The 23,509-nt window shown below is 40.9% G+C and overlaps 3 protein-coding genes and 1 long non-coding RNA gene across 5 annotated transcripts; 2 read left to right on the plus strand and 2 right to left on the minus strand.

Annotated features, from left to right (window-relative positions):
• Positions 1 to 631: 631 nt before the first annotated feature.
• LOC107303706 (BRAP2 RING ZnF UBP domain-containing protein 2) lies at positions 632 to 4,884 on the minus strand. Its single transcript, XM_015834049.2, has 12 exons — positions 4,620 to 4,884; positions 4,410 to 4,525; positions 4,082 to 4,190; positions 3,872 to 3,986; positions 2,945 to 3,042; positions 2,543 to 2,649; positions 2,215 to 2,461; positions 2,057 to 2,110; positions 1,718 to 1,861; positions 1,540 to 1,604; positions 1,213 to 1,267; positions 632 to 835 (listed from the first exon to the last, which is right to left on the minus strand). The coding sequence occupies exons 1-12, from the start codon at positions 4,794 to 4,796 to the stop codon at positions 728 to 730; spliced, it is 1,395 nt and encodes a 464-aa protein (XP_015689535.1). The 5' UTR covers positions 4,797 to 4,884; the 3' UTR covers positions 632 to 727.
• Positions 4,885 to 4,962: 78 nt separating this feature from the next.
• Positions 4,963 to 7,371, plus strand: LOC107303567. 2 transcript variants are annotated; one of them, XR_001549519.2, is made up of 4 exons: positions 4,963 to 5,252; positions 5,482 to 5,669; positions 5,842 to 5,854; positions 6,675 to 7,371. It is a non-coding gene; the product is annotated as an uncharacterized LOC107303567 (long non-coding RNA). The 2 variants fall into 2 exon arrangements; XR_001549518.2 differs by lacking the exon at positions 5,842 to 5,854.
• Positions 7,372 to 10,034: 2,663 nt separating this feature from the next.
• On the minus strand, positions 10,035 to 11,639 carry LOC102704676 (protein RGF1 INDUCIBLE TRANSCRIPTION FACTOR 1). The gene is made up of 4 exons (XM_040520351.1): positions 11,631 to 11,639; positions 11,300 to 11,545; positions 11,062 to 11,202; positions 10,035 to 10,532 (listed from the first exon to the last, which is right to left on the minus strand). Exons 1-4 carry the CDS (start codon positions 11,637 to 11,639, stop codon positions 10,218 to 10,220), a joined length of 711 nt encoding a protein of 236 aa, XP_040376285.1. The 3' UTR covers positions 10,035 to 10,217.
• Positions 11,640 to 13,280: 1,641 nt separating this feature from the next.
• LOC102704951 lies at positions 13,281 to 23,155 on the plus strand. Its single transcript, XM_040520344.1, has 11 exons — positions 13,281 to 13,374; positions 13,481 to 13,505; positions 13,985 to 14,099; positions 19,531 to 19,840; positions 19,926 to 20,053; positions 20,139 to 20,326; positions 20,423 to 20,707; positions 21,190 to 21,248; positions 21,359 to 21,395; positions 21,602 to 21,673; positions 22,183 to 23,155. Exons 4-11 carry the CDS (start codon positions 19,726 to 19,728, stop codon positions 22,967 to 22,969), a joined length of 1,671 nt encoding a protein of 556 aa, XP_040376278.1. The 5' UTR covers positions 13,281 to 13,374; positions 13,481 to 13,505; positions 13,985 to 14,099; positions 19,531 to 19,725; the 3' UTR covers positions 22,970 to 23,155.
• The last annotated feature ends 354 nt before the right edge of the window (positions 23,156 to 23,509 follow it).

A 23,509-nucleotide genomic window follows, 5' to 3' on the forward strand; every position in this document is an offset into this window, starting at 1 on the left:
CGACGGCGCTGGAGGAGGCGGCGCCAGCGACGAGATTCGGCGGAGCGGGCGGCTCCGGCGACGACCTTCGGCGAAGGGGGCACGCCTGCCGGCGCCGTTGTATGAGATGGCGCGTGGCCACGAGGAAAAAAAGGCGTCACAGAACTCTTCGGGCATGATCGCTTTGCCGCCGATGAGATTGGGAGGGCGGATCGCGTTCTCAGATTTAGACAGCTTTTAGACTTTGATTGGGACTACGGATATTTTAGGACCTACATAGGTGATCTGTTGGAGCTCTGTTTTCAATGCAAAACCAAAAAAAAATTGTTTTGGAAGCTTGTTTGGCACATCGTTGGAGATGCTCTTACCAGGGCGGTTATTATTTTTCTAACGAGCATTTCTGTTGACATTTTTACAGAAACCAAATTCTGATTAAACCCAAAAAAAAACAAATGCCCGTTCCTAGTGTACTGTATAGATGGTTATGTGCATTTTAGACAGAGAATGACAGCGTACATGAGGTGAGAGAAAGAGAAAGCGAAAAAACCAACATAATTACAGAAATGAAACAATAAATAATTTGTCAAACGTCCTTTTGAGATTCCTTTGCTCTATACGGTAAAAGTGTAAAAATGCAAGTAATACGGAGGCTCCATCTTTTTTCTCGACTGCTTCATCTCCAATCCCCAGCCAGCCAATCAAAAAATCGCTACAAATTGGGCTACTTCTGCTGCTACCTGCAGATGATTCAGATTGTATGGGAAGAGTTGTCCTCCAGTTTCATATCGCTTGAGATAGAGTTTGAAGCTTCTGTCACAGTATTTTGGCACTCAAAATGGGCTATCAAACCTCTTAGCTGTCAAAAGAAGACTACAGATCAGTAAGCCTTCAAGACAACAAAAGTATGCATGTTGTGAACAGGATACAAAAGATCGCAATCATAAACACAAAATAACAACAGATCCATGTTTCTCCCTTATGGCTGGGCCAAATGTCCAAGGCAGTTATTTTTTGCTTGGAGATGTCAGGGAAGGTCTATTAGCACACAAAATATACCTTGTGACCATGAGGTACAATGCAATAGTTACCGAGAAACAACTCTACATGCTGGAGCTTTTGAGTCGCTAACTTGCTAATATGAATATCAGTTGCATATCCGTGATGAAGGCATGCAATATAAAGAAAATATAAAGTATAGCTTACTTAAAACAAAATCCACTTTAATATACTAACCTCCTCCTCCAGCTTCGCAATCTTTTTATCCTTCAATCTAATGGCAGCTTGTTCCCTATTATAAAATCAAACCGATCTTGACAATGAGGAAAATAGAAAAATATAAATTGAGACTACTTAAAATTCTTAACTAGAGCTATTTCAGTCCATCTTCAACAACTTCAAGGGAATTACGAAATGACCAAATATTCACTTTGGGCGCTCATTATAACATATGGGAGGCAATGAAAACACAAGCTTATTCTACTAAGCTATGAATTGCATCAAAAAAAAAAACCGATTCATAAGTTGTTCCTATAATAATTTGAAAGCTATCAGACAAAATACCTTTCTTTTGCTTTTTGAATCCTCTCTCTCCACATCTCCATATTTTCTACAAGGCTTTCATGAATCTATAAAACATCAAATTAATTATGAGTATGCTAGTCACAAAGTAATCTGAACATAGTAATAATATTTTAACTCCAGTTCCAGATTTACTCTCAACAAACAGTCGAGAGCTTACATCGTTAAGAAACTTTGTCTCTTCCATGCACTTATCAAGCTTTGCTTGTAACTTTTGTACTTTTGTGCCCATCGCTTTCTCAGTAGCCGCAACAATTTGTTTCTGGGTATCCTCTTTGACTTCTAGCAGGAGTGACTCATAGTACTACATTAGCACCAAACGAGGAAGTACATTAGCACTAAAACCAAAACATACATGAGAAAATACTATGTGATAATGATCTGATACCAAGAAATCTTCAAAACATAGAGACCAGCAAGAGGTGATATAAATGTTACCTTGGCTGATAATAAACATTAACTGGATAAACAAAACAATGCATGAACAATGTTAACTCACATTTCTTTGTTTTTCAAGCTGAGACGTCACGAGATCATTGTACTCTTCAACAATCTAAAAGAAGGGAAAGTGCTTAGTTTTAAAAGACGGAAGAAACAAAATGTACTACGATGGTATAGCTAGTGATTTCTACAAAATTTATTTACTCAATACATTACATCTTCCACTTTACTGTTGAGCAGAGCTTCACCGATCCCAGCATCACCACTGCATGTCGAGCACATACCATTTGCTGAATGATCACCATAGAGATTGTACTCAACCAGATTCCCGTCTGTTTTCGATTGGATCAGACGATGCACATAGTTGTCTCCAGCATAATCCCAAACCTTCTGTGTTTCTAATTCAAGTGAATAACAATGCTGTGTTTCTTTCCAGTGTTCAATAGCATGACCACCTTTGTACCTATGTGAATGTTAATCCCCAATGAATCCAACAACCTATTATTTAGTAAAATCAAAATCATCCACAGTTAACATGAAATACCTTCCACATCCAACATGGCCACAGATTACACAGATCCAAAGATTTTCTAATGTTCCACAAATCGAACACGTGGATTTCTCTGGTTGTTGTTGACAGTACCTGCAAACCTGCACAATACTCCAATGTGAACGCAAATAGGCTTGTTTAAGTGAGAGGGGGGGGGGGGGGGGGAAGAGCCTAGTATTTTCTACAAACAGCAAAAATAAAGAAATAAAATGACAATCAATCGCCTATTAAGTATTATTTTCAAAAATAAAGTGGTTGATTGCCATAAATTTAAGATGTCAGAAACTTTGTGACAGCAAAAGTTTCTATCATATGTCGTTACAACAGTATGATGGTGCAGCTAGTAAACTAATATAAATTTTAAAACATACAGAAGTAAATGTCTTAAAATCTTACTGGGCACGAAGAGTCTGTCCATTTTGACATGCACGAACAGTGGAAAGAATGGTTGCATATTGTCGTCAGAATGCCTCCAGGATCTTGGTCAAGTCGTTCTATTGACAATAGTACCAGGTAAATGGTATAAATAAATATAGAAAATAAATATAGAAACTAATTCTGGTTGGATGTGCATGTTTTGGGCATCGGCATAATTCTTTGGAAAACGTCCACTTTTGGTCCCTCAAATATGGCTTTAGTCCAACTTTGGTCCCTGAACTCTCAAAAACATCCATATTTGTCCTAGGAATTAAGCCAACTTTGGTCCCTGAACTCCCAAAAACGTCCATATTTGTCCTAGGAATTAAATTTGAGTGGTTTTCGATGCTGTGGCACCTACATAGAGTCCATGTGGGTGAAGAGTGATGACATCAAGGTACTAATCAATAGTAAAGAAAAACAAAGAGTTTAAATAAAGAAAATGCTACAACCTACAAGTCAATCTTGCTTTCTATTTATCTTTTTCTCCCTAATCTTGTATATTTTTTAAATTGCTAACTAGGATGCCACGTGACATCACGTCATCGAAAACCAACCCAGTTTAGGTCAAGGGACGTAACATGGTTGGTTTCAAGAGTTGAGGGACCAAAAGTGGAGCTTTTCCTAAATCTTAATAGGAAATTCAACTACCAATATCTATTGTAATACATTTATGAAACCTGATAGACTTATAACATACGGAAGTAATTTCCACGAGACAGATACACATATATGCACTTGTAACTAGACTGTAGAGGGAGTAATAATAATTTTAAAATGCAGGTGGGTGAACATCTTTGACTTTAACTTTAATACGATACTGAAAACTGCTCAGATATTAATTCTTTACATTAACAAACTGAATGCAGTAAACTTTCTAGAGTAACTTGAAACACCTCCACATACCAAGACACACTGGGCAGGTCGGTTGCTCTGCTGAGCTTGTAGCTGAGCTATGTGCGTGCTCAATCAATTGTGTATAGTGGACGTCTTCCACAAAACGAACATGACAAACATTACCCTGCAGCACATCAGCCCCAAATCAATCACCACAGCACACAATTAATCAGAGCAGCAGAAAAATCGAAGTACTCCGAAGAATCAGCAAACCAGCACCTCCAGTGATGTGAACGGCTTCCCATTAAAGTGCTTGTAGAAGTCATCCGTGGAACTCTGGCTGTCGAACTTTATAAGAACACTGTACTGGTCCTCCACCCCATCAATCCTACGACATAACCACCAATTAACTAACACTCCAATTCACATTATCACTCAAATCAGAACCATTCGTGCACATCAAGCTAGTTGGCCAATGTTGAGGTCCAATGAATCACATGATTCGGCATAATTGATCACAATTTTGAGTGGGAAGTTCATCAACTGAGATAAGAATCGAGACCCAATGAATCAAGCCACCAACAAGCGGCGATCAAGTGATGGGTACCTGACGATGCGCATCTCGAGCATGTGCTCGAGGAAGAATGCGCAGAAGTGGCAGAAGTCGGCGTAGGTCAGGTGGTTCGGCACGGCCGGCACGCACACCCGCGGCTTCCGCCCTACCTACAGACATGCGCGAGAGAGCGAGGCTTGAGAGAGACCACAAAAACCAAATCGGCAGGTGGTTACGAGGACCATCGGAGGGGTATAGCCATACCGGGAGAACGGACGAGGACGAGGCGGCGGCGGGTGGGTCGGGGTGGAGGACGACGACGCCGCGGGCCTCCTCGATGAGTGGGTTCCCGGAGGAGAAGGGCACGGAATCCAGCGCGACGTTGGACGATGCGGAAGAGGCGGAAGGGGCTAGGGATTTGGTTTCGCCGGCGATCGCCATGGCCGCCGGCGGCGAGAGAAGCAGAAGTCGATGGCGAAAAGAGATCAATCTCTTTCGCTGAGATTATTGTTGCTTCCTCGAGCAGAGTCCGGCGTTGTTTTATAATATCTTCACTGACTGGTGGGACCCACCTGTCAGTGCCACTGAAGCGGAGTAGGAAGCGACCGCGAGTGATTTCCCCGGTGGTGTAGAGGCTCCCCCGGCGGCCGACGCGTCCGCCGCCGGCGATCCCAGCCGCATCAGCCTTCCCCTCCGGTTAGGCGCGCGCGATCCTCTCCGCGGGTTGATAGGAGGGAGACCACGGTGTGGAGATAGGGAGTGGAGAGAGAGCGTACTCGCTGGAAGACTGGTCTCGCCCGCCAGGTGTTCGACGCAATGTTGCGCCGGGATCCAGGGCAAATGCCCAACAGTCCAAGACACCGTCGTTCTTGCGGGTGGTGAGGGCTTGATACGGTGGTAGGTTTCGTAGGCGCATCTTCAGTGCTGGAATTTTGATGCTTTGTTAAGGTGAACAACACCGAGACATGATAGGGTTTTTCGGATGATAGGTTTTAGTATCACGCGTAGCAATGACTTCATACTGTAAATGCCCTATGTTTCATCTTCCATGTGGATTTAACTTGAACAATGAATATGATTTGTCCGTCTCTCTGAGTACTCATAGTTTTGTTGTATAAATTTACAGGAACCTGTCTCAAACATCATGTGTCTGTGTCTTCTGCTTACCATCATACCGTGAATCATCTATATGCAATTATGGGCTGTGCAATTGGGCTTAGACCTCTACCTCTAAGTTGGATTTTGTGTGTCATTTGGCATGTGCGGACTTTGGCGAAAAAGCTGCTTGAACCATTGACTTCATGCATGTTCCAGGTTAGTAATTCGTAGTTCTAAGTTCAGTATTCAAAGTGCAGGAAATAGTTGATGAGTAAATGCACCCCCCATTCAAGCATTGTGGTCCCTGAGAAGCTGAGGCAGGTCTCTCATGCTATTTTTGTGCTGGTCTAGTGTCTACTATTCTTATTTAGTGTAATTAATCTTGCAGATTAATCAACCAGGTAGATCATCTGCACCTACAGTCTTATAGACGAAGATATGTTCTCATCTTGCACTGCTATCAATCATTCTCTGATATGCATGTACCAAAGCTATGACCACAAACTCCATTCAGTTTTATACATTCACAGTAAAACTCTATCCTGAAGTGATTATAATGTTTTTGAGCAATATTTGCATAACATATATATAAATATTCTCCTGCAACATGATAAAGTTTGTCTGCGGAAATCTACCTACAAAAATGGAAGTAAAAAAATGAATTGGTCTGAAGAAATACCAGTAGCTTGGAAAAATAAGAATGTAGAAACGCTTCCCACAAGGATTTCATATATCTCTACTTATCAGTACCTGCTGGTGGTGTTTAGGACATTCATAAGACTATTCTCAAACCAGAATATCGATGCTGCCTTCTCCATCTGCTGACCGCTGCCATATTATGATGATACTCTGTCAGAAAATAGTGGAGGCTTGATGATTTCCTGTGTTTAATATAGTATCTGGTGCACCTTGGAATGCCTAGCAAGTTCCTAAAATTTATGTTCTTTAAATATACTTTGGACATGATGTGTTTACAGATTAAACAATTAACAATTCCATATCTCCTTGAATTAGTCTAGATCATCTGGAATAATTAACATGGTTAGTATTCTTGTAAATTGCTGAAACTAGAGAAATTTGATTGGAACTAGCATAGCTCCAAAAGAGAACCCTATCTAAGCACACCTATCAATATCTGAACCAGTCAGCTTTCTGGGGTCATTCCTATCTTGTAAATGTGGTTGCCAGCTTCCTGACCTATTGTTACTACAATTTTTCCAGGTCCTGCTTCATACAATCTGGGAATAGCAAACTAATTGGTAATGAATGTCGATCTTAATCAGTACCTGGAAATAGCAAATCAGACGAGAAATTTAGTTAATGCCAGATCTGGTGCGATTCATGGCTAGTCAATAGAGGAAAATAATTTACCAACCTTGTTATATTATTCAGAATATGTCAGCTCAATTGTGCACCTACCACCTACCATGTCTTCAGTCAACATATCTGGAGATCTTCACAAATCAGGTTTCAACTCATCCTTTACTATTTGGTGATTGTACTGTATTGACTGAGCATCCCCCAAAACATAAAACGGTGACATTTCTTAATTTGGTTGACTTTTTGAGGTGATTAGCATGGCTGTCCTTCAGTAATTCATGTGGTTGATTTCACCTATTGTGAATTGTCACCCGGATATGGTAGCTGATGATGCTGGAACGTTCTATCAAAGGGTACAGTGACTAGTTTTGGCCTTTTGGAATTTGGATTCAGAAGCCCTATGCGTAGATTTTCTGTCAATGGTGGAGAGTGTTCAAGGACTTGAAAGGAGTTACATGACTATAATGCTGTTTTCTTCTTGGATAAATTCTCAATTGATATTGGGAACTTTCAGGGAGGAGAGTGCTAATGCACTATTCCTATTTTATTGGAACTATAGGGGAAGTTGAAGAGCATAGCGGGCGATTGTTTGACTTATGCGGGGAAAAAGCCAAATGGTATATATGCAAATGAAAAATATTTTGTGAATAAAAATTTTATAATGTTCTTAGTGATCTAAAAGACAATGCTGAAAAATAAATTACGATGAAAAAACTCCAAAATCTACTCTAAATTTAAAATTGAAAATTCAAATTTTAACATATAAACATAAGCAGAAGCGAAAAGATATAGTTGTAGGCCAGAAACTAGCTAAGACTTGAATGTCTGGAGATTCCAGCTTATGAGGTTTTTATAAAATATAAAAATGTCCGGGTTAACACATAGACTCTAGACATTGAACGATTTACGGTTTATCACGTGAGAATTCATCCAAAATAAGAGATTATGGACTCACAATCTGAGGAGAACTGATAGAGAAGTTTCCCTGCTAAGAGAAAGGACAACTTTTCACCTTACATTTTTTAGTCTTCCACGCCTACCATATTCTCTCTTAGACATCTCAATACATACTTATTGAAGGTCCACTAAATCAGATGATATCGAAAGTCCAAACTTGTGCTGTCTTAGAATTGAGTTCTCACTTGATACATTTGCAATGATGATTCACCAAAAATATAATAGTTTTTTTTGTGCCCTGAACCTTGTTAGAACCACAATTCTGTTACATTAATAGTTATAGGTACGACTATGGTGTTTGTGGAACATTTTCATGTTTTATCCTTGAAGATTTGAACCTTAAACGCAGCAGTTTTTCTCCATCCAAATTTCCTGGCTTCTCTTTATTGTCTCCAAATATTTACACCTTTTGTAATATTAAGTGGATGATGGCTAGTTTTCTGCAATAAATTATGAATATATTGAGGTTTGTTCTTCTTAAGACTTCCATTTCCTTGGTGTATTACTACGGTTCTGCCTTTCCCTTTTACATCAGATTATTACCTTACTGCATGTACCTGACTTTGCTGAAACATGGCTATGCATACTTAACACAGTTATGCTATTTTAACATGACCTGGACAAGAACACAGAGCCCATTTAATGGGACATAATGGTTTAGCCAACTTAGGTTAACTTCCATGCCAGCCATGACATGATCAACAGTCACCTAAGTATTTGTCCTTCACAAAATAATACTAATCTAAATCTATATCTGGGTCCACAGGCATATTTAACTATTTACATGATATTTGACAAGTCCATCTGAAGTTCTGAACTTGGTCTTCTGTAACTTGCATGTTACCCCATTCACCAATTGTTTCTTTACCTTTGAGTTTTAACCCTTCCAATTTGCATGAATTAGAGATAGGCCATTAAACTGGATGATGCATGTATCTTCACTATGTCAAGGACAACGCAGTAGACTGTAGACATACTAAGAAATTACAGCAGTTAAACTGCTTACAGAAAATCCAGTCAAAGTCAAGGAGAGAGAAGCCAAGTACCTGTAACTAGACCAATCCTTTTTTATAATCATCATCATCGGAGGATGACAAAGATTTCACTGTTTAAGTAGACATTATATTATCTAATATGGCTATAATATTTAGTCGATGACGCGCACGAGTGCACTTCCCGAGCTTTCCAGCTATATGCGCCGAATCATATCACGAGGTGCATGGAAAAAATATTATTCTTGCGTTCTGATCTCGAGATGATCTGAGTAAGCATTGCTGAGGGCTTCACTAGTTAAAACTAGAATTGCTCAACTTCCAATGATTTGAAGTTTATTTTAACTTTGTGCTCCTAACCCTTCCCTGCGAAGCAAAATGTAATCAAACAAGAAGCATAGAGTTGTCTTGCTCTGTTATGATTGATTTCATGGAGACTATTACAGTTTCAAGAAATTTGTACATTCTTTTAAGATTTGTTGTAGGCATGCAATGGCAACACAATACAAGGTAAAACCAAGAGTTTTGCGACCTTGTGTTTGGTAGGAGAAAGCTGTTTTTCTGTCAGTTGCTCTTTCAGAATTGCACCTACGTTGAGTTAAACAGAACTATGTCTTATAGAAACATAAATAGCTTCTAGAGCTTAACATATTTTACAATAAGAATGTATCTGGAGTTTTTGTAGGCTGCCATTGTTAGCATCTATCTCACATTTTTAATTTGGATCTTTTGCATTTCATACAAGAGTTTAAAACATTCTTTATAGCCATGGTACTGATTTTTCATTGGTTTTGTAGGAGACTAAACATAGAAGAATATTTAAACAGCACATGCTTTTATCATTACATGAAAATTTGATTAATTTGCTAGATATAAGCCTGAGAGGGGGAAAAACTTGAATCACCAAAATTTATCTAGAACTCTACAGGATATTCCAGGTGTGACTGATACTGTGATTACATAAAAATGTATTCTGGCAGGATATTACTTCTTTATTGCCAGAAGCAGTTTTCAGTCTCAAAATACTATTCGGTCCAGATTGACACTCTTAGGATGAACTTATTAGGTTTCTCTTGCTGATATCCAAATCTGCGTATTGATTACCGACCATGGTTGTATACAATTCATTAACTAAAAGGGCACCCTCTCACATTCAAGGTAATTTAACATTATGGCGTCACTATCATATTTTGCTGTTAAACTTAACTAATAGCACACCCGGAATGCGTGCTGTGCATTTCGCTTCCTGAGAAATAGCAGTAACATAACGTACTAGGAAAAAAGGGGAATAATATGAACTATTTTAGGGCGTACATATATATAAACTGGTGCATCTACTTGAAGAATTTGAGTACAATTGCCTCTGGTGATGTACATTGAAATCACAAGGTTCCATGGAGACAAAATTCTGTCACTAGCGCACCAGATTTGTCCAAGAGATAAAGAACTGAAAGAAAATAATAAAAGGGAAAACTATTTAATTCTTGATCTTTTATCAGCACAAAGGTGATCTATGAGGAACACCTTTTCTTCTGCTCATGTTCGTTGCCATGTCATCATCAGAAACTCGGTTTGCAGATCGAGCACAGATATATGGTCCACTCCGCTTCTTTCGGACAAAATTTGGGCATGGTGCACTCAAATTCTCGGAGTCTGATGATCCCATGGGCTCATCAACATCAACAAGTGTTGAGTGCGTTGTCTCATCATCAGCATCATGAGGAATGAAGAAATCTGGCCCAAGCTGCAAGATCTTGCATGGACGCAAGTATGCTGACAGGTCTTTCTTCTGCCGTAATATATACTCCACCTGAAAAGGATGCATAGTGTCAAATAATTTTCATATATATGCCTCAAAAGAGTTACAGTAAACTCAAATAGTGTTTAATGGTTGTCATTAAACACAATTGAGCTTACTGTAACTCTTTTGAGGCATATATTTTACATATTACAAGTTCAGAATACATGCTTACTACATTTGAATTGAACAATCCAGATTGAAGGAATTTGTTATAGATTAAGGACATGAGAAATTATCAAGGCTAAGATCACTTGCAATATGTATATGATACATAATTGTTGCGTGTGAAGCATTTTCCTTTTGGTAATTGGTATAAAGCTGCTGATATGTTTTTTTTCCATTGTTGTCTTTCTAGTTCTTGCTTAATCTGTGATCGGTTTCTTCAGATAGATAGCTGGACCAATGTGTGTATGACATGAGAGACAAGGCAAGACAGTTGTTCCTAAGTGCCTTCTAGATCACAAACCCATAATTATGCTCACCAAAATTCAATTGCCTATAAACACTAGGATAACAATAATCAATTCCAGCTAATCACCTTGCAATCCAGAGAGCAGTGGAAATAGGGTTCTTGGAGGCTTCTATCACAAGAGGTACAGATATTTCCTGATCCCTTAAATTGCCTGTTCTGTGGTCTCTTCTTCAGGAAAACAACCTTTGAGCTGTTAATTGTGTATGACTGCATACATGTAGATATAGAATTGTAAGGTTGCATGCGTATTAACCCTTGCACAACCATCAAGCCTGCATGCATGCACTATGCATATTTGGTGTACCTGAACACTGGAGCAATCAATCAACTTCTCAAGGTCCTCCAGCCGGACAACGTCATGGTAGACATACCGCCGCACCTGCAGTAGCCTGTGTGCACGGTGTGATGCCACACAGTGTGGACAGATGCTGGTGCAGCAATCAAGGCAACAGATGTTCTTCTCATTCTTCTTTGCATGCTCATGGAAAGAGCATGCTATGAAGAACTTCTGTGTGTTCAGGGCCTCTAACCATGCTGGCTTCCACGTAGCCTGCTGATGTTGCAGAATTTCAGGTAAATTTTCATCAACAAATGATGAATTTTCATAAAAGCATGAACAAGTTTGGAATCCTCACCATGATCATGTGTGTTGATGTGAAGTCCTTTGGTGCTGTGTGTGGTTTTGGCTGGGAGAGGGTGGAGCCAAGGAAGGGAATACGTACAAATTATGAAGGATGAGAACTGGGAGTGTTTAGTGGGGTAAGAAGGATTAAAGATTCAACCATAGACAGGGGGCTATATATTTGCACCATTAGGCCTTTTGACATTTGACTCCTTAATCTCTGGCACTATCACGGAATGCACCTTGCTTTTATGAAGAGTAGTGATAGCCATGTGTAGTTAACTTTGTGCATCATATTAAGGACATGTTCCGGAATTGCCGTTGTAGGTGCTGGGGTGTGATGTTATGATAAACAAATACATTTTACAAAATTTAGTTTTCCATTGGACCATTTATCTTAATAAGCCAGAGTTGATTCAAAATCTCCAATAAAAATTCTCTGAGATTACAAAAAAAGTACTGCCAAAAGGTATCCTTTTCCCCCTCGAAGAAAAGTCAACTAATCTATGATGATTTTGTCAGGTTTCAAAGGGAAGATAGTTTTTTCCTTCTCGTAAAAAAAACTCAAAACAGTCATGAAGTTTCAAAAGAATTTTACATTTCACTGAACTGTTCAGGAATCGTCTAGTGATCAATGAGTTATTATTTTACCACATTTAGACATATGATTCACAGCAATCATAAATTCTCATATGCAATTTTGATAACATGGTAAATTACTATTTGAGTTATTAGTTTACCACTATCTCTTCTTTTTTGAAATTATGACAGACTACCATGCAAACAGATGATACACAATCAAACTTGTTAAACATGGTTTATGTGGGTAATTTCAGTCACTTGGGATATTACTTCTCAACAACATATATTGTCTCTCTCTTTGCCAGCAATAAACAAGAAATGTTCACAAATGCTCATTTTTGGTGGAATGGTCTGAAGTTTTAACATTAAAATCTGCTGCATCTCTTGGAGATTGGACCAATGCATGACTTGTACATAGTGAGCCAACAAAGAACATAAAAAAAATTATAAAGGGTAGAAAGGGAGGTGGGGAGGTGAGGAGAACGTGGATGCTGTTTCTAGTGTTTCCCATCTCTTGTGCAACTTTTTAACTTATGACCAAAGCTCCAATCTCTAGTCTTGGCTATGGAGCTCACCACTCTTTAAAAAATGCAGTGCCCAAGGAGCCCTTTGATTCCTTGTTTGGAGGCTTATGTGTGGGGGAGAGGATGGCCTTTCTTGGGCAACACATGAATACAATATAAATCGCCAGTCTCCCACTAACAAATTACTGCCTTGGGCTTTGCCCCATCGAGTTTGCTACAGGCTAGCTGTTGTTTTACTTGAGTTTTATATCTCAAATGGTAAACTACAAAAACTCAAACCTGTAATGCATTCTGTAAATTTTTTTGGGGAACCTACATTCTGTTTTACTCTTCAACAGTTCTTGTTTTGAATACAAATTTGAATGGTTATGCAGTGGAGATAATACGGTTGAACCGTAGAATTAGAGACTTTTCATGGGGTAACTGCTATGTACTTGTGCTGTAAAAACTTTCTAACATGGTGCATCTAATCCTTATGTCCTAGTCACTGCCTTTGCACTAGACGGACAAGAAGTTCTGTTTTGGTGTTTATGCATGTACAATTTCCTGGTTTCAATAGATAAACACTGCTTAAATCTAACATCTGTAATCTGGATTGACTTGTAGCCTTCCAGGTGTGGATTTGATGAGGTCTGCAATGGTCTGACCCAGGTGTGCATCATGCATAGAGTTCATTTTTCTGGACTGTACCGATTGATCAGAGTCACTGATGTGATTTATCTGACGATGCATCTTAATATTCTGAACTGCGTTGCAGAGATTGGCCCATTGTCCATGAAAGGGTGAGTTGATGGACAGCTCACCTTAAAATGTCTGACTGGTCTTTCAACAGTGGAAATCAAATGGAATATTAAGTGATATATATCATGGCAAAACAAAAGCAAACTTTTCCTACTTTCATCTGTGACACCTTTTGATATTACTTATGTACCATTCATTCATTTTCTCTTATAGGATGGTTGTCTGGCTTTTTTATGAAAAAAATAAATGATATATTTGAAAACGAAAACTAATTTATAAATAAAACTTTTATATATGTATTCTTAGCAATCTAAAAACTAATATTAAAAAATAAACTAAGGTGAAAACCCTTCAAAATAAACTCTAAATTTAAGGTTGAAAATCTAAATTTGGCTTATAAGCATAATTAGAAGCGAAAAGATGAAGGTGTTAATCTTTCCATGTTCACCTGGTCTTTAACATACAAAGCAAAACAATTCTTTCTCAGTTTGTTCAGTATGATTTAATTTTGAATATTCAGGGACAATCGTTTCATCACATCCTTTCTCTGGACAATGATGGTGTTGAATGCCGATGAAAAGAGGATTTGAGGAGAAATTGTCAGATAAAGCATCAGATCATGACATGTGAATCAGGTACACAATATGTTGCCAATGCTCTCTGTTTATCTCATCAGTCGGTTCATGCATTAAGTAGGAAAGGTACATCAAGAATCTCCTTTCTAAAATGCAAAGAAATCTGGAACTTTCTTAAGAGAGAGATTAGCATGAATTGTGGGGGAATGGGATACATGCATGTACCTATCATCAATCCATTGGAATAACAACACCCGGTTCTTGTGATAGCAAAACTCCAAAGCCTACAACCCCTTTTAATTTCTCTAGCCATCCAGCTCCTAGGATTTGACCTAAAAATCACGTTGTTAATCTGTCTACAAAGCAAATTAGGACCAGCTGCTAATCAGCCCCCAAGGAGTAATGTGCAAGCAATGGATGTTGTTGTCTCTTGTTTCTAGCTGTAGCCCCCTTGTAGGTCACCCTATTGTTTGATGATCATGCATCTGGAGCACTAGTAGTAGTAGTAGCTGCTTTAGCTTGTTGGGTCACTCACACTGCACCCAACTAGACATCTTCATTATATTATACTAATCATGCCATTATTTTAGTAAAATCACAGTAATCTTTCATGGTTCTAACACATCACTTTGTCGGTCTTACGGCCCTTAATCCCCGGTCAAATCTCTCCACCGGGGCTGCAATGGCCACCCAAGACCTGCATCCAACCTACCCTCACCCTATGACAAGTGGGCCCCACATTATTCGGGGCCCCGCGTGTCAGTGTGTGTATGTAGCTTGATCATCTGGTCGCTGATGGACGGCCAGGATTAGCTGGTAGTAGAAAATTTCGATGGTCCACGAGATCCCAACTTCCAACCCTTTTAAAAAAATTATATATTTTTTCCTTTCTTCTTCCTTTTTTTAGCTTTCGCCACAACCGAACCGTTGCGCGGTGGTCGCACGCATGCATGTGCAGCGCGCCGCACGTGTGCACGTACACCCTTTGCGTAGAAAATCCAAGGCACGCACACGTGGCGGGGCGGTGGGCCAGGGGGAGGTGGTGGTGCCGGTCACGTGGGGATGGGAGGGCCGCGTCTGACACAAGGTTAATGCGGGGAGGCGCCCTCACGTGACGCGCGTCGGGGGATGCGTTTGGATGGGATTCCCTGTGGCGGATCACCGGTGTAGACCTCCCTGTGACCGCGAGTCCGAGAGCTGATCCGAGCTGGCCGAGGGGTTAATTGCACTATGGGCGTTTAGTTTTCGTAGTTTTTTTTCTCTCTTTTTTGCAATTTACAGGGCATTGAGATCTGGTCAGTGTTTTATTGAAATCTGGAGCTGGTACACGAATCTCGAGCGTTGTTGTGCAATGTATCTTTTTAAGCATAATTGAGAGGACTCAGAGAATGCAACGATGGATTAGCGGCAATCCCATTAAGAAAGTTTTATTTTCCTTAAATATAATATCTTGTCAGTGTTTTTATTATGTTGCAAATTATTAATGAATATATATAATATGAGTTTACTTAGATGAAACTCGGTTTATATTGTTTCTAATGTACTCCTAGCTAGTTTGTTTCTTGTATGTGTTGCCTATGAACAATAAAATAAAATAAAATAAAATATTGTATTATATAATTTATTTTAAGCATAATTGAGAGGACTTGAGAATGCAACGATTGATTAGCTCACTTGTGCGACAAAGTCATTCCTTCCTGATGAAAGCTTTATTTACATGAAATACAATGTCATGTCAGTATTTTTATGATGTTGCAAAGTGTTAGAGATATAATATGAGTTTTACTTGAATGAAACTATATTTATATTGTTTCCAATATAATTTGTTTATTTTATGTATTGTCTGTGAACAGTAACATAAAATAATGTATTGAATAGGTTATTTGAACCATCAATTAATAATTCCTAGTTGCTTATATAATATTCTTGAAACGTAAAAAAATAAAACATTCCCCTATAAATGGCGTAAGGAAAAAAACAATTAGTTCGATCTTTTGTCCGTTTACAAGTGCAACCTAGAATTGTTCATTTATATTGCGGAACTGGATCCTCTGTAGTCGACTCAGAGAAACCCGTCGCTGACATGTGGGCCTAGTGCCTCTCAGGCCCACATATCAGCGACGACTGCATGAGGCAGTTGAGTGCAGAGAGATCCTGATCCTTATATTACACCCTCTTCCTCTTCTAAAAAAGTTTGCATTGTGTTAACGTTTTTTTGCAGGCACACCCAGTTAACCTTAACAACAATGGGTTCAAGGATTTAATCGCCCATAATATAATAGATCATGTTACTCTTTTCTAAAAAATATGGAATTAAAAAAGTACAAGTTATGTCATAAAAGGTGTTTGTTAGAGAAATAGTGGTACAAAAGTCTTTAGTTAGAAATAAAGTAGTATAAAAGTTGATACTTCATATAGAGTAGTTTTAGGATGGATCAAATCTCATCCTATATAGCTAGTATACTTTAGTACATATAGAGTAGTTGTAAAATAAAATAGTGCAAAAGTTAAGAAGGTGAAATAAAATGTTGTCTCGGAATTCTAAATTTTGGGATAAAATTTAGGGACAAAACCCTTATATTAAGTGAGCAGCAGTTGTGAACGTACGTACCACTCGCTCTATCTTTTTCTTCTTCTTCTTACATTAGTTAGTTCAAAATCGTCAAATATTTGGAACAAGAGTTAGTATAACCATTTACTAAAGTTTATGCCTAACACTCATCGTTCACGGTGGAACATTTTCTTGGAGGGTGTACAGACATTTTTCTTTCTTTTTTTAGTTGGTCGGTGGTGCTGTCTGTGTGTGGGCTTGGCCCAACGAGCGCGTGCGTCGTGAGGCCCACTCCAAACCGACACAAAAAAATCTTTGGCCCAACCGGCCAACTCAATCACCAAACTTAATTAGCGCCGCCAACGAACATTGGCCACGGCATATATCCGGTGGAATGGAGTGGCACCTCACCTGCGGTGCTGAAGACGCCAGTTCCTCCCCTCTCCATCCAAAGATCACCGAAGACGCCAATTTCTCCCCTCGTTGTGTCGTCCTGTCATGTTAGATCGGACGGTGACTCTGAGCTCCGGTACGGTGGCAACAGTAGTCCGGTGCAACTATTTCCTGCATTTCATATTATAAGACTTTCTGAGTTTATATAGATCCGCTCATGTATCAATGTATATATTTTGTATATATATGTCTAAATTTATTATTATACATATTAATCTAGACAAGAACAGAAAGTCTTATAATATGAAACGGTAGCCACCAGTTTCGCTGCCTAGTAGTTGGTAGTTACCCATCTCGAATGGTTATATCCAGTCGCACCATAGTAGGGCATCGGCTTTCTTGGGCACAATGAAGCGAGGGGGGCTTAGGGAGGGGCCAATGGCGTGGTTGCAGGGATGAAAGAAAGTGATCTGGGGGCTTGCTGACCTCCGCTACTCGAGCTTGAGCTCAATGCATCTTTGCTTGCATCGTTGGCTCCCGTGCTCAACACACTATTCGTTGCGGCCAGATCCAAATAGAGAACATTCACATTTCACAGTCGGCTCCCGCACCATCTACACCATGCCACCCTCACTGCCGTCCTAACAATGCGCCTCTCATCGCCAACTGCCAAGCCCCTCTAAGACCGTGTTTGTTTGAGGGAGGGTAGGTTAACTTACCCCGATATAAAAAAACGTAGTAATAGATTAATACATGATTAATTAATTATTAAAAAAATATAAAATAAATTAATATAATTTTTAAAAATAACTTTTTATAGATTTTTTTTAAAATATACACTGTTTAACAGTTTAGGAAACGTCCACGTGAAAAACGAGAAGATAAGTTAACTTATATGGGGCAACGAACGCAACCTAAGTCAGTGCCGTTCATAGTCCCTTTACCATTGACAAAACTAGAGTAGCTACGGTGTTGCTCCACGCCACCGCCCACTTTCTTCTCCCTTATAGTTATCGCACCCTTCCCATTCCCTTATTTGCCCCACTGCCATATCGGCGTTTGTGGAGTTTCTCTTCCTCTTTGCCCCACTAAGAGCAAGGCTAATAATATAGCCAACAAGTTGGCTATAAGAATCCTTGTAGCATTCTCTCAACCACCCATATAATAGTTAGCTATTTATAATTAATACATGGCACACTTGTCTATCTCACAAAAAGTTTCTTGATTCTTGTGCCAGAGCTTAGAGCAGGTACAATAGCAGACTATAAGCCAACTATAAACATATTTTAAAGAGATAAGAGAGAAGAGAGAAGAGATGTGGGCTACTAATTTGTAGCCAGCTGCACACGGACTCTAAGACACAGTGTGTGTATGACATGTGGGACCATGTACTAATGTTTTGTAGGTAACTATTGTATGAATTGGCTATTAGATTGACTATAAATAAATTGGAGCTAATAGTTGGCTATACTATTGGACTTGTTCTTATAGCCCGCTTCTCATCTCTCTCTTCCACCTTAGCATTTAGCTGGCTTATAGCCTGCTATTATACTCGCTCTAAAATGGAGTTCAAGCCTAAGCTCGAAGAGGTGGCAGAATACACATTTCCCTTCAAACTTTAAAAGCCCACTACCCCAGTAAGTAACAATTAGGCCAATGTCTGGTTCAAACTTTAAAAGCCCACTACCTTAGCATGTAACAATTTGGCCCAACATCTTGTTCAAACTTTAAAAGCCCACTAGCCCGTGTCTTGTTATGTTCTAGTAGTACTAGAGTACTGAGGAAAAAATATACCCAAGTCAATCCACCATTGTCAAAGTTTGTAACGTGGTAGCATGCACATGGAACATGACTATTTTGCATTTATATATATAGTTGATGGTATATTTGTATATTATATATGTACATGCGAACATGGCTCAAAGCTTGCGGTATTTGTAGGCAAAATGCATCACCAGGTCTCGTTAGATTTTGATCAATGATTAGTGCAAATCATACTAAACACATCTATAGTGAATAAAAACTACCGCATCCGTTTTATATTGTAAGACTTCTTTGTCTTGTTTAAATTTATCGATTGATGAATGCATATAATTTATATATATGTCTAGATTCATTAATATCCATATGAATCTAGGTAAGGCTAGAAAGTCTTATATTGTGAAACAGAATAAGTATAATGATTTCAGCTATTGAAATATAGGCCGATTGGATTTTTCCTAGGGTTATTAGCAAACCAAACACACCTATTAAAACGTTACCTTATAAAAATCTTATTACCTTTGCATATGGTCTCATGGGCACATTTTGGCAAAAGAAATTCAAACCTCACATTTTTCAAATTTTGGTAGTACAAATATTTTGGTGCGGTTTCAAACTAAAAATGCCACATATTTTTTTTATTGAATTGATGGTCAAAGTTTAACTCTAGAACCTTTTTCAAAATGAAACAAGAAGATAGTAAAAAAACATAATTTTAATGGGACATTGTAAGATACAACTCATTCGATTAACTGTAAATTAACCATGGCGTCTGGTGCATGCAAGCTGGAATTAAAATTCGCAAGAGTCAAGAGGAAGGAAGGAAGGAAGAAGAACTGTTGGTGTCCAAATTTCGAAGCCAACAACCAACCGAAAAATCTTGACGAATTCATGGCCGAAAGCTTCGCCGTCTCCTCCACTGCCGTCGTTTGAACTTCGCAGATAGCATCTACTTGATCAGCCGCTCCCCATGCCGTGATCATGGCCGTGATCATGGCGGCGTCTCGTGCAACTCCTCCTCTCCTCCTGCTCACCCTCGTCGTCTTCGCAGCGTTGCTCGCCGCCGCCGCCGCTGCCGCCGCTGATGCATCTGCAGGTAAAGATTCGTGTAGTTTGATTTGATTGAATTATGCCAGAAAGGTGTGGTGTTTTGACGTGATTGGCGGCGGCGGCGGTGGCAGGTGGTACGGGCGCGCCGTCGACGACGACGTTCGTGCTCGCCGGAGAGCGGACGCGGCGGAAGGATCCTCTGGATGGGCTGAGGCTCTACGCCGGCGGGTGGAACATCAGCGACGAGCACTACTGGGCCGTGAGTTCTTTTCTTCCTCCTCTTGTTGCATCCGTTCTTGGCCATGGCCGGTTCTTGATTTGATTACGCTCGTCGTCGTGCGCAGTCGGTTGGGTTCACGGCGGCGCCGGTGTTCGCGGCGGCCGGGATCTGGTTCGTCGTGCTCGGCATTGCGCTGCTCCTCGCCGGCCGCTGCTTCTGCTGCTGCCCCGGCCGCGGCGGCGGCGGCTCCTACTCCTGCACGGCGCTGGTGGTCTCGCTCGTCCTCCTCCTCGCCTTCACCGCCGCCGCCGCGTACGTGATTTCTCCGGCGACCTCACCACCGCCGGTTTCCCTCCTCCTCCCCCTCACCGCGCGCCGTTGAGTGACCGCCTCGCACAACTGTTGCAGTATCGGGTGCGCCGTCCTGTACGACGGGCAGGGGCGGTTCCACGGCAGCACGACGGCGACGGTGGACTACGTGGCGGGCCAGTCCGGCGACGCGGTGGCCAGCCTGAGGGGATTCGCGAGCTCCATGGAGTCGGCCAAGGCGGTCGGCGTGGGGCCGGTGTCGCTGCCGGCCAACGTCAAGGGGAGGATCGACGGCGTCGTGCGCAAGGTGAGCTCCGCCGCCGACGAGCTCGCGGCGCGCACGGCGAGCAACGCCGCCAAGATCCGAGCCGCGCTGGAGACAATGTGCGTAAAGCTTTATTTAACACTTTCACTGTTGATCAAACCTTTTGATATTTTGTTCTTCCGTTAAACACGCGCAAAATGCATGGGTGGCTTGGTGGGGAGGAAGGGTGTGCATGAGATTTTTGATCTGCGTGCATATCTTCAGATTATCATCCAACGGCGTAATCAGCTTTTACTGATGGAATTAAAATTTTCAAACATTTGATCACTAGGCAACATTTGATCACTAGGCGGACCCTTTATTTATTTAGAATAAACAACTAGCAGTAATCAATACTCAGATCATGCATGTTCATTACAAGTTTTTTCTGCAATAATGTTCATAAAAATTCTGATTGTTGTTCACAACACATTTTTTCTTCAATGATGTTCATAACTTTTTTTTATCTTTTTCTGGTTTATTCTGTTGCAGAAAGAAGGTGTTCATAACAAGGTTTTCTTTCAGTAAAAAAATTCTAATTTTTTTTGTTATTATGTTGCAGAAGGAAGATTTTGATTGTTGTTGCAGCTACGATGCTAATCCTTGCTGTTATTGGGCTCGGTGAGAAAACAATTTCCTTTCTTCTGCGTAGAATTGAATTGAAATAACAAAACATTTTTGTACTTAATCTTTCTGCGTGACTTATACTTGGTTCTGCCTATTTCTCCCAGCGTTTTCAATATGCGGAATGGAGTCACTCGTCTATGTGTAAGCATAAACCACAGCCAGTTTGCAAACCAATTTTAAAGTTTTCCAAGTTGCATATTTAGGGCTACTTTGAATGCTGATTTTACAAAAAAGAATTTAAAGAAAATAACCCAGTTCTCGTAAATTTCCTCCAACTTCCTTTGTTGTAAAGGAGGCCTTGCTACCAAAATAGTTTGTTGCTATTGAGACATATTTTGTGGATGCAGGTTGGTGTTTGTTGGATGGATTCTGGTTACAGCAACCATTTTACTCTGTGGCACATTCCTTTTACTACACAAGTAAGTCAAGTGTTCATCATTGCTGTCTGCCATGGCAACCTCATCTACCGTTTGATTATTAATTTATTACTCGTAGCTAAAATTTAAAATTTTAAAACTTAATTTTGAAGGTATTGTCATCTTGATTTATTATGAGTTTTTATTTACTGAATGCCTATGCTTTGTTACGGTTATTTTTACATAAAATGCGTTGCACGTCTTTTTTCTATATAAATAATCAACTTAATTTAATTTTATAGGTAAGATTTGGTTGTTTCTTAATATTAAGATAATTAGAATGGTAATTGACAAAATTTACCATGGCAGTAGCTTGAGTAACAGATTCATTGCCAACACCGCAACCTCATTTTAAGTGATTATAGAAACTACTAATATAATATCATATGTATATATATTCCTATAAATATTTTTGTTGTTTTATTCCATTTCTTAAGTTCATCGTTCGTAGCTGAAATGATACTCCGCTTGTGAACAAAAGAATCGCTTGACGTTCCAGCGCCTTGTTTCAGTGTGGTGGGTGACACCTGCGCCGCCATGGGCGAGTGGATGCTGCTGCACCCGCAGCCGCAGGCGCGCACGGCGCTGGACGACATCCTCCCCTGCGTCGACACGGCGGCGGCGGCGGACGCGCTGGCCCGGAGCAAGGAGGTGACCTACCAGCTCGTCGCCGTGCTCAACGGCGTCATCGCCAACGTCTCCAACGCCGACGGCCTCCCGCCGCAGGCCGCGCCGCTCTACTACAACCAGTCCGGCCCGCCGGTGCCGCTGCTCTGCAGCCCCTACGCGGCTGACCTCACCGCCACCCCCGGCGGCTGCGCCGCCGGCGAGGTCGACCTCGCCTCCGCGCCGCGTGCGTGGGCGGAGCGCGTGTGCCGCACCCACGCCGTGGCGTCCCCCGGCTCGTCGTCGTCGGAGGTGTGCGCCACCGTGGGCCGCCTCACGCCGGCTATGTACGCGCAGATGGTGGCGGCGGCGAACGTGAGCGACGGGCTGTCCCGCTACGGGCCGGTGCTCGCCGACATGGCCGACTGCACGTTCGTGCGCCGGGCGTTCCGCGCCATCGGCGACGAGCACTGCCCCGGGCTCGGCAGGTACAGCGGGCAGGTGTACCGGGGGCTGCTCGCCGTCGCCGGCGCCGTGCTGGTGACGGTGGTGCTGTGGGTGGTGCACTCGAGGGAGAGGCGGCGGAGGAGCGACGCCATGGAGCTCAGGGCGGCGGCGTCGCCGTACACTCTGCACCACTCTCACATGGAGGAAGGAGCGCTCTTGAAGAGCCCGAGAATGATGTACAGATAGAAACCTATTTTTAGTCTTCTGTGTAAGAAAGTTTATGTTTTCCAACGAAAATTGAGCTGTGTTCATGTAAAATTCATGCATTTGGAACACAACAGTTTTAGCCTGATAACTTGAATTTACAGTTCTTTATCGTAGCATATTTTGCGCCATTGGCCTTTAAACTGTAAACAACATAGATATACAAGTTTTTACCCACAAATTATTTTTGGTTGATTCGCTCATTTTTCAAACAAGTCGTCGCTATGAACATTGGCACATATGTATTTCTCCAAACAAATCTCTCTTCTTTCTGAAATACTATTTACGAATTGTTCAGAACACCCAAAATCGGGCACAGGTAGTACAAGAAACACGAGAAGGGGGCATCTTGATTTTATTGAACAAGTCACACAAATCTCGAAGATAGCATGCACAAGCGGTTTAGCGCGCTTGACACAGCGAATTTTGTCCTGATTGAAATTTGACATCTTTCTTATCCTTCCATGCAATTCAGATAAACATCACGCACGCCTTTTTTGTAGGATCTCTCCCATTCTGTTA

Source organism: Oryza brachyantha, chromosome 2, assembly GCF_000231095.2.
Source record: "Oryza brachyantha chromosome 2, ObraRS2, whole genome shotgun sequence".
Classification (NCBI taxonomy): Eukaryota; Viridiplantae; Streptophyta; class Magnoliopsida; order Poales; family Poaceae; genus Oryza; species Oryza brachyantha.

Bases quoted from the DNA above. Each gene is read 5' to 3' on its own strand.
- LOC102704676 (XM_040520351.1), bottom strand. The intron at 11,203-11,299 runs GTACACCAAATA...ACATGTATGCAG, and splicing joins TTGATTGCTCCAGTGTTCAG to TCATACACAATTAACAGCTC. The intron at 10,533-11,061 runs GTGATTAGCTGG...CATCCTTTTCAG, and splicing joins ACTGCTCTCTGGATTGCAAG to GTGGAGTATATATTACGGCA.
- LOC102704951 (XM_040520344.1), top strand. From the start codon at position 19,726: ATGGCCGTGATCATGGCGGCGTCTCGTGCAACTCCTCCTCTCCTCCTG. The intron at 20,327-20,422 runs GTACGTGATTTC...CAACTGTTGCAG, and splicing joins GCCTTCACCGCCGCCGCCGC to TATCGGGTGCGCCGTCCTGT. The intron at 20,708-21,189 runs GTGCGTAAAGCT...ATTATGTTGCAG, and splicing joins CGAGCCGCGCTGGAGACAAT to AAGGAAGATTTTGATTGTTG.
- LOC107303706 (XM_015834049.2), bottom strand. From the start codon at position 4,796: ATGGCGATCGCCGGCGAAACCAAATCCCTAGCCCCTTCCGCCTCTTCC. The intron at 2,650-2,944 runs GTAAGATTTTAA...AGTATTGTGCAG, and splicing joins GGACAGACTCTTCGTGCCCA to GTTTGCAGGTACTGTCAACA. The intron at 836-1,212 runs GTTAGTATATTA...TTCTTTTGACAG, and splicing joins TTGCGAAGCTGGAGGAGGAG to CTAAGAGGTTTGATAGCCCA.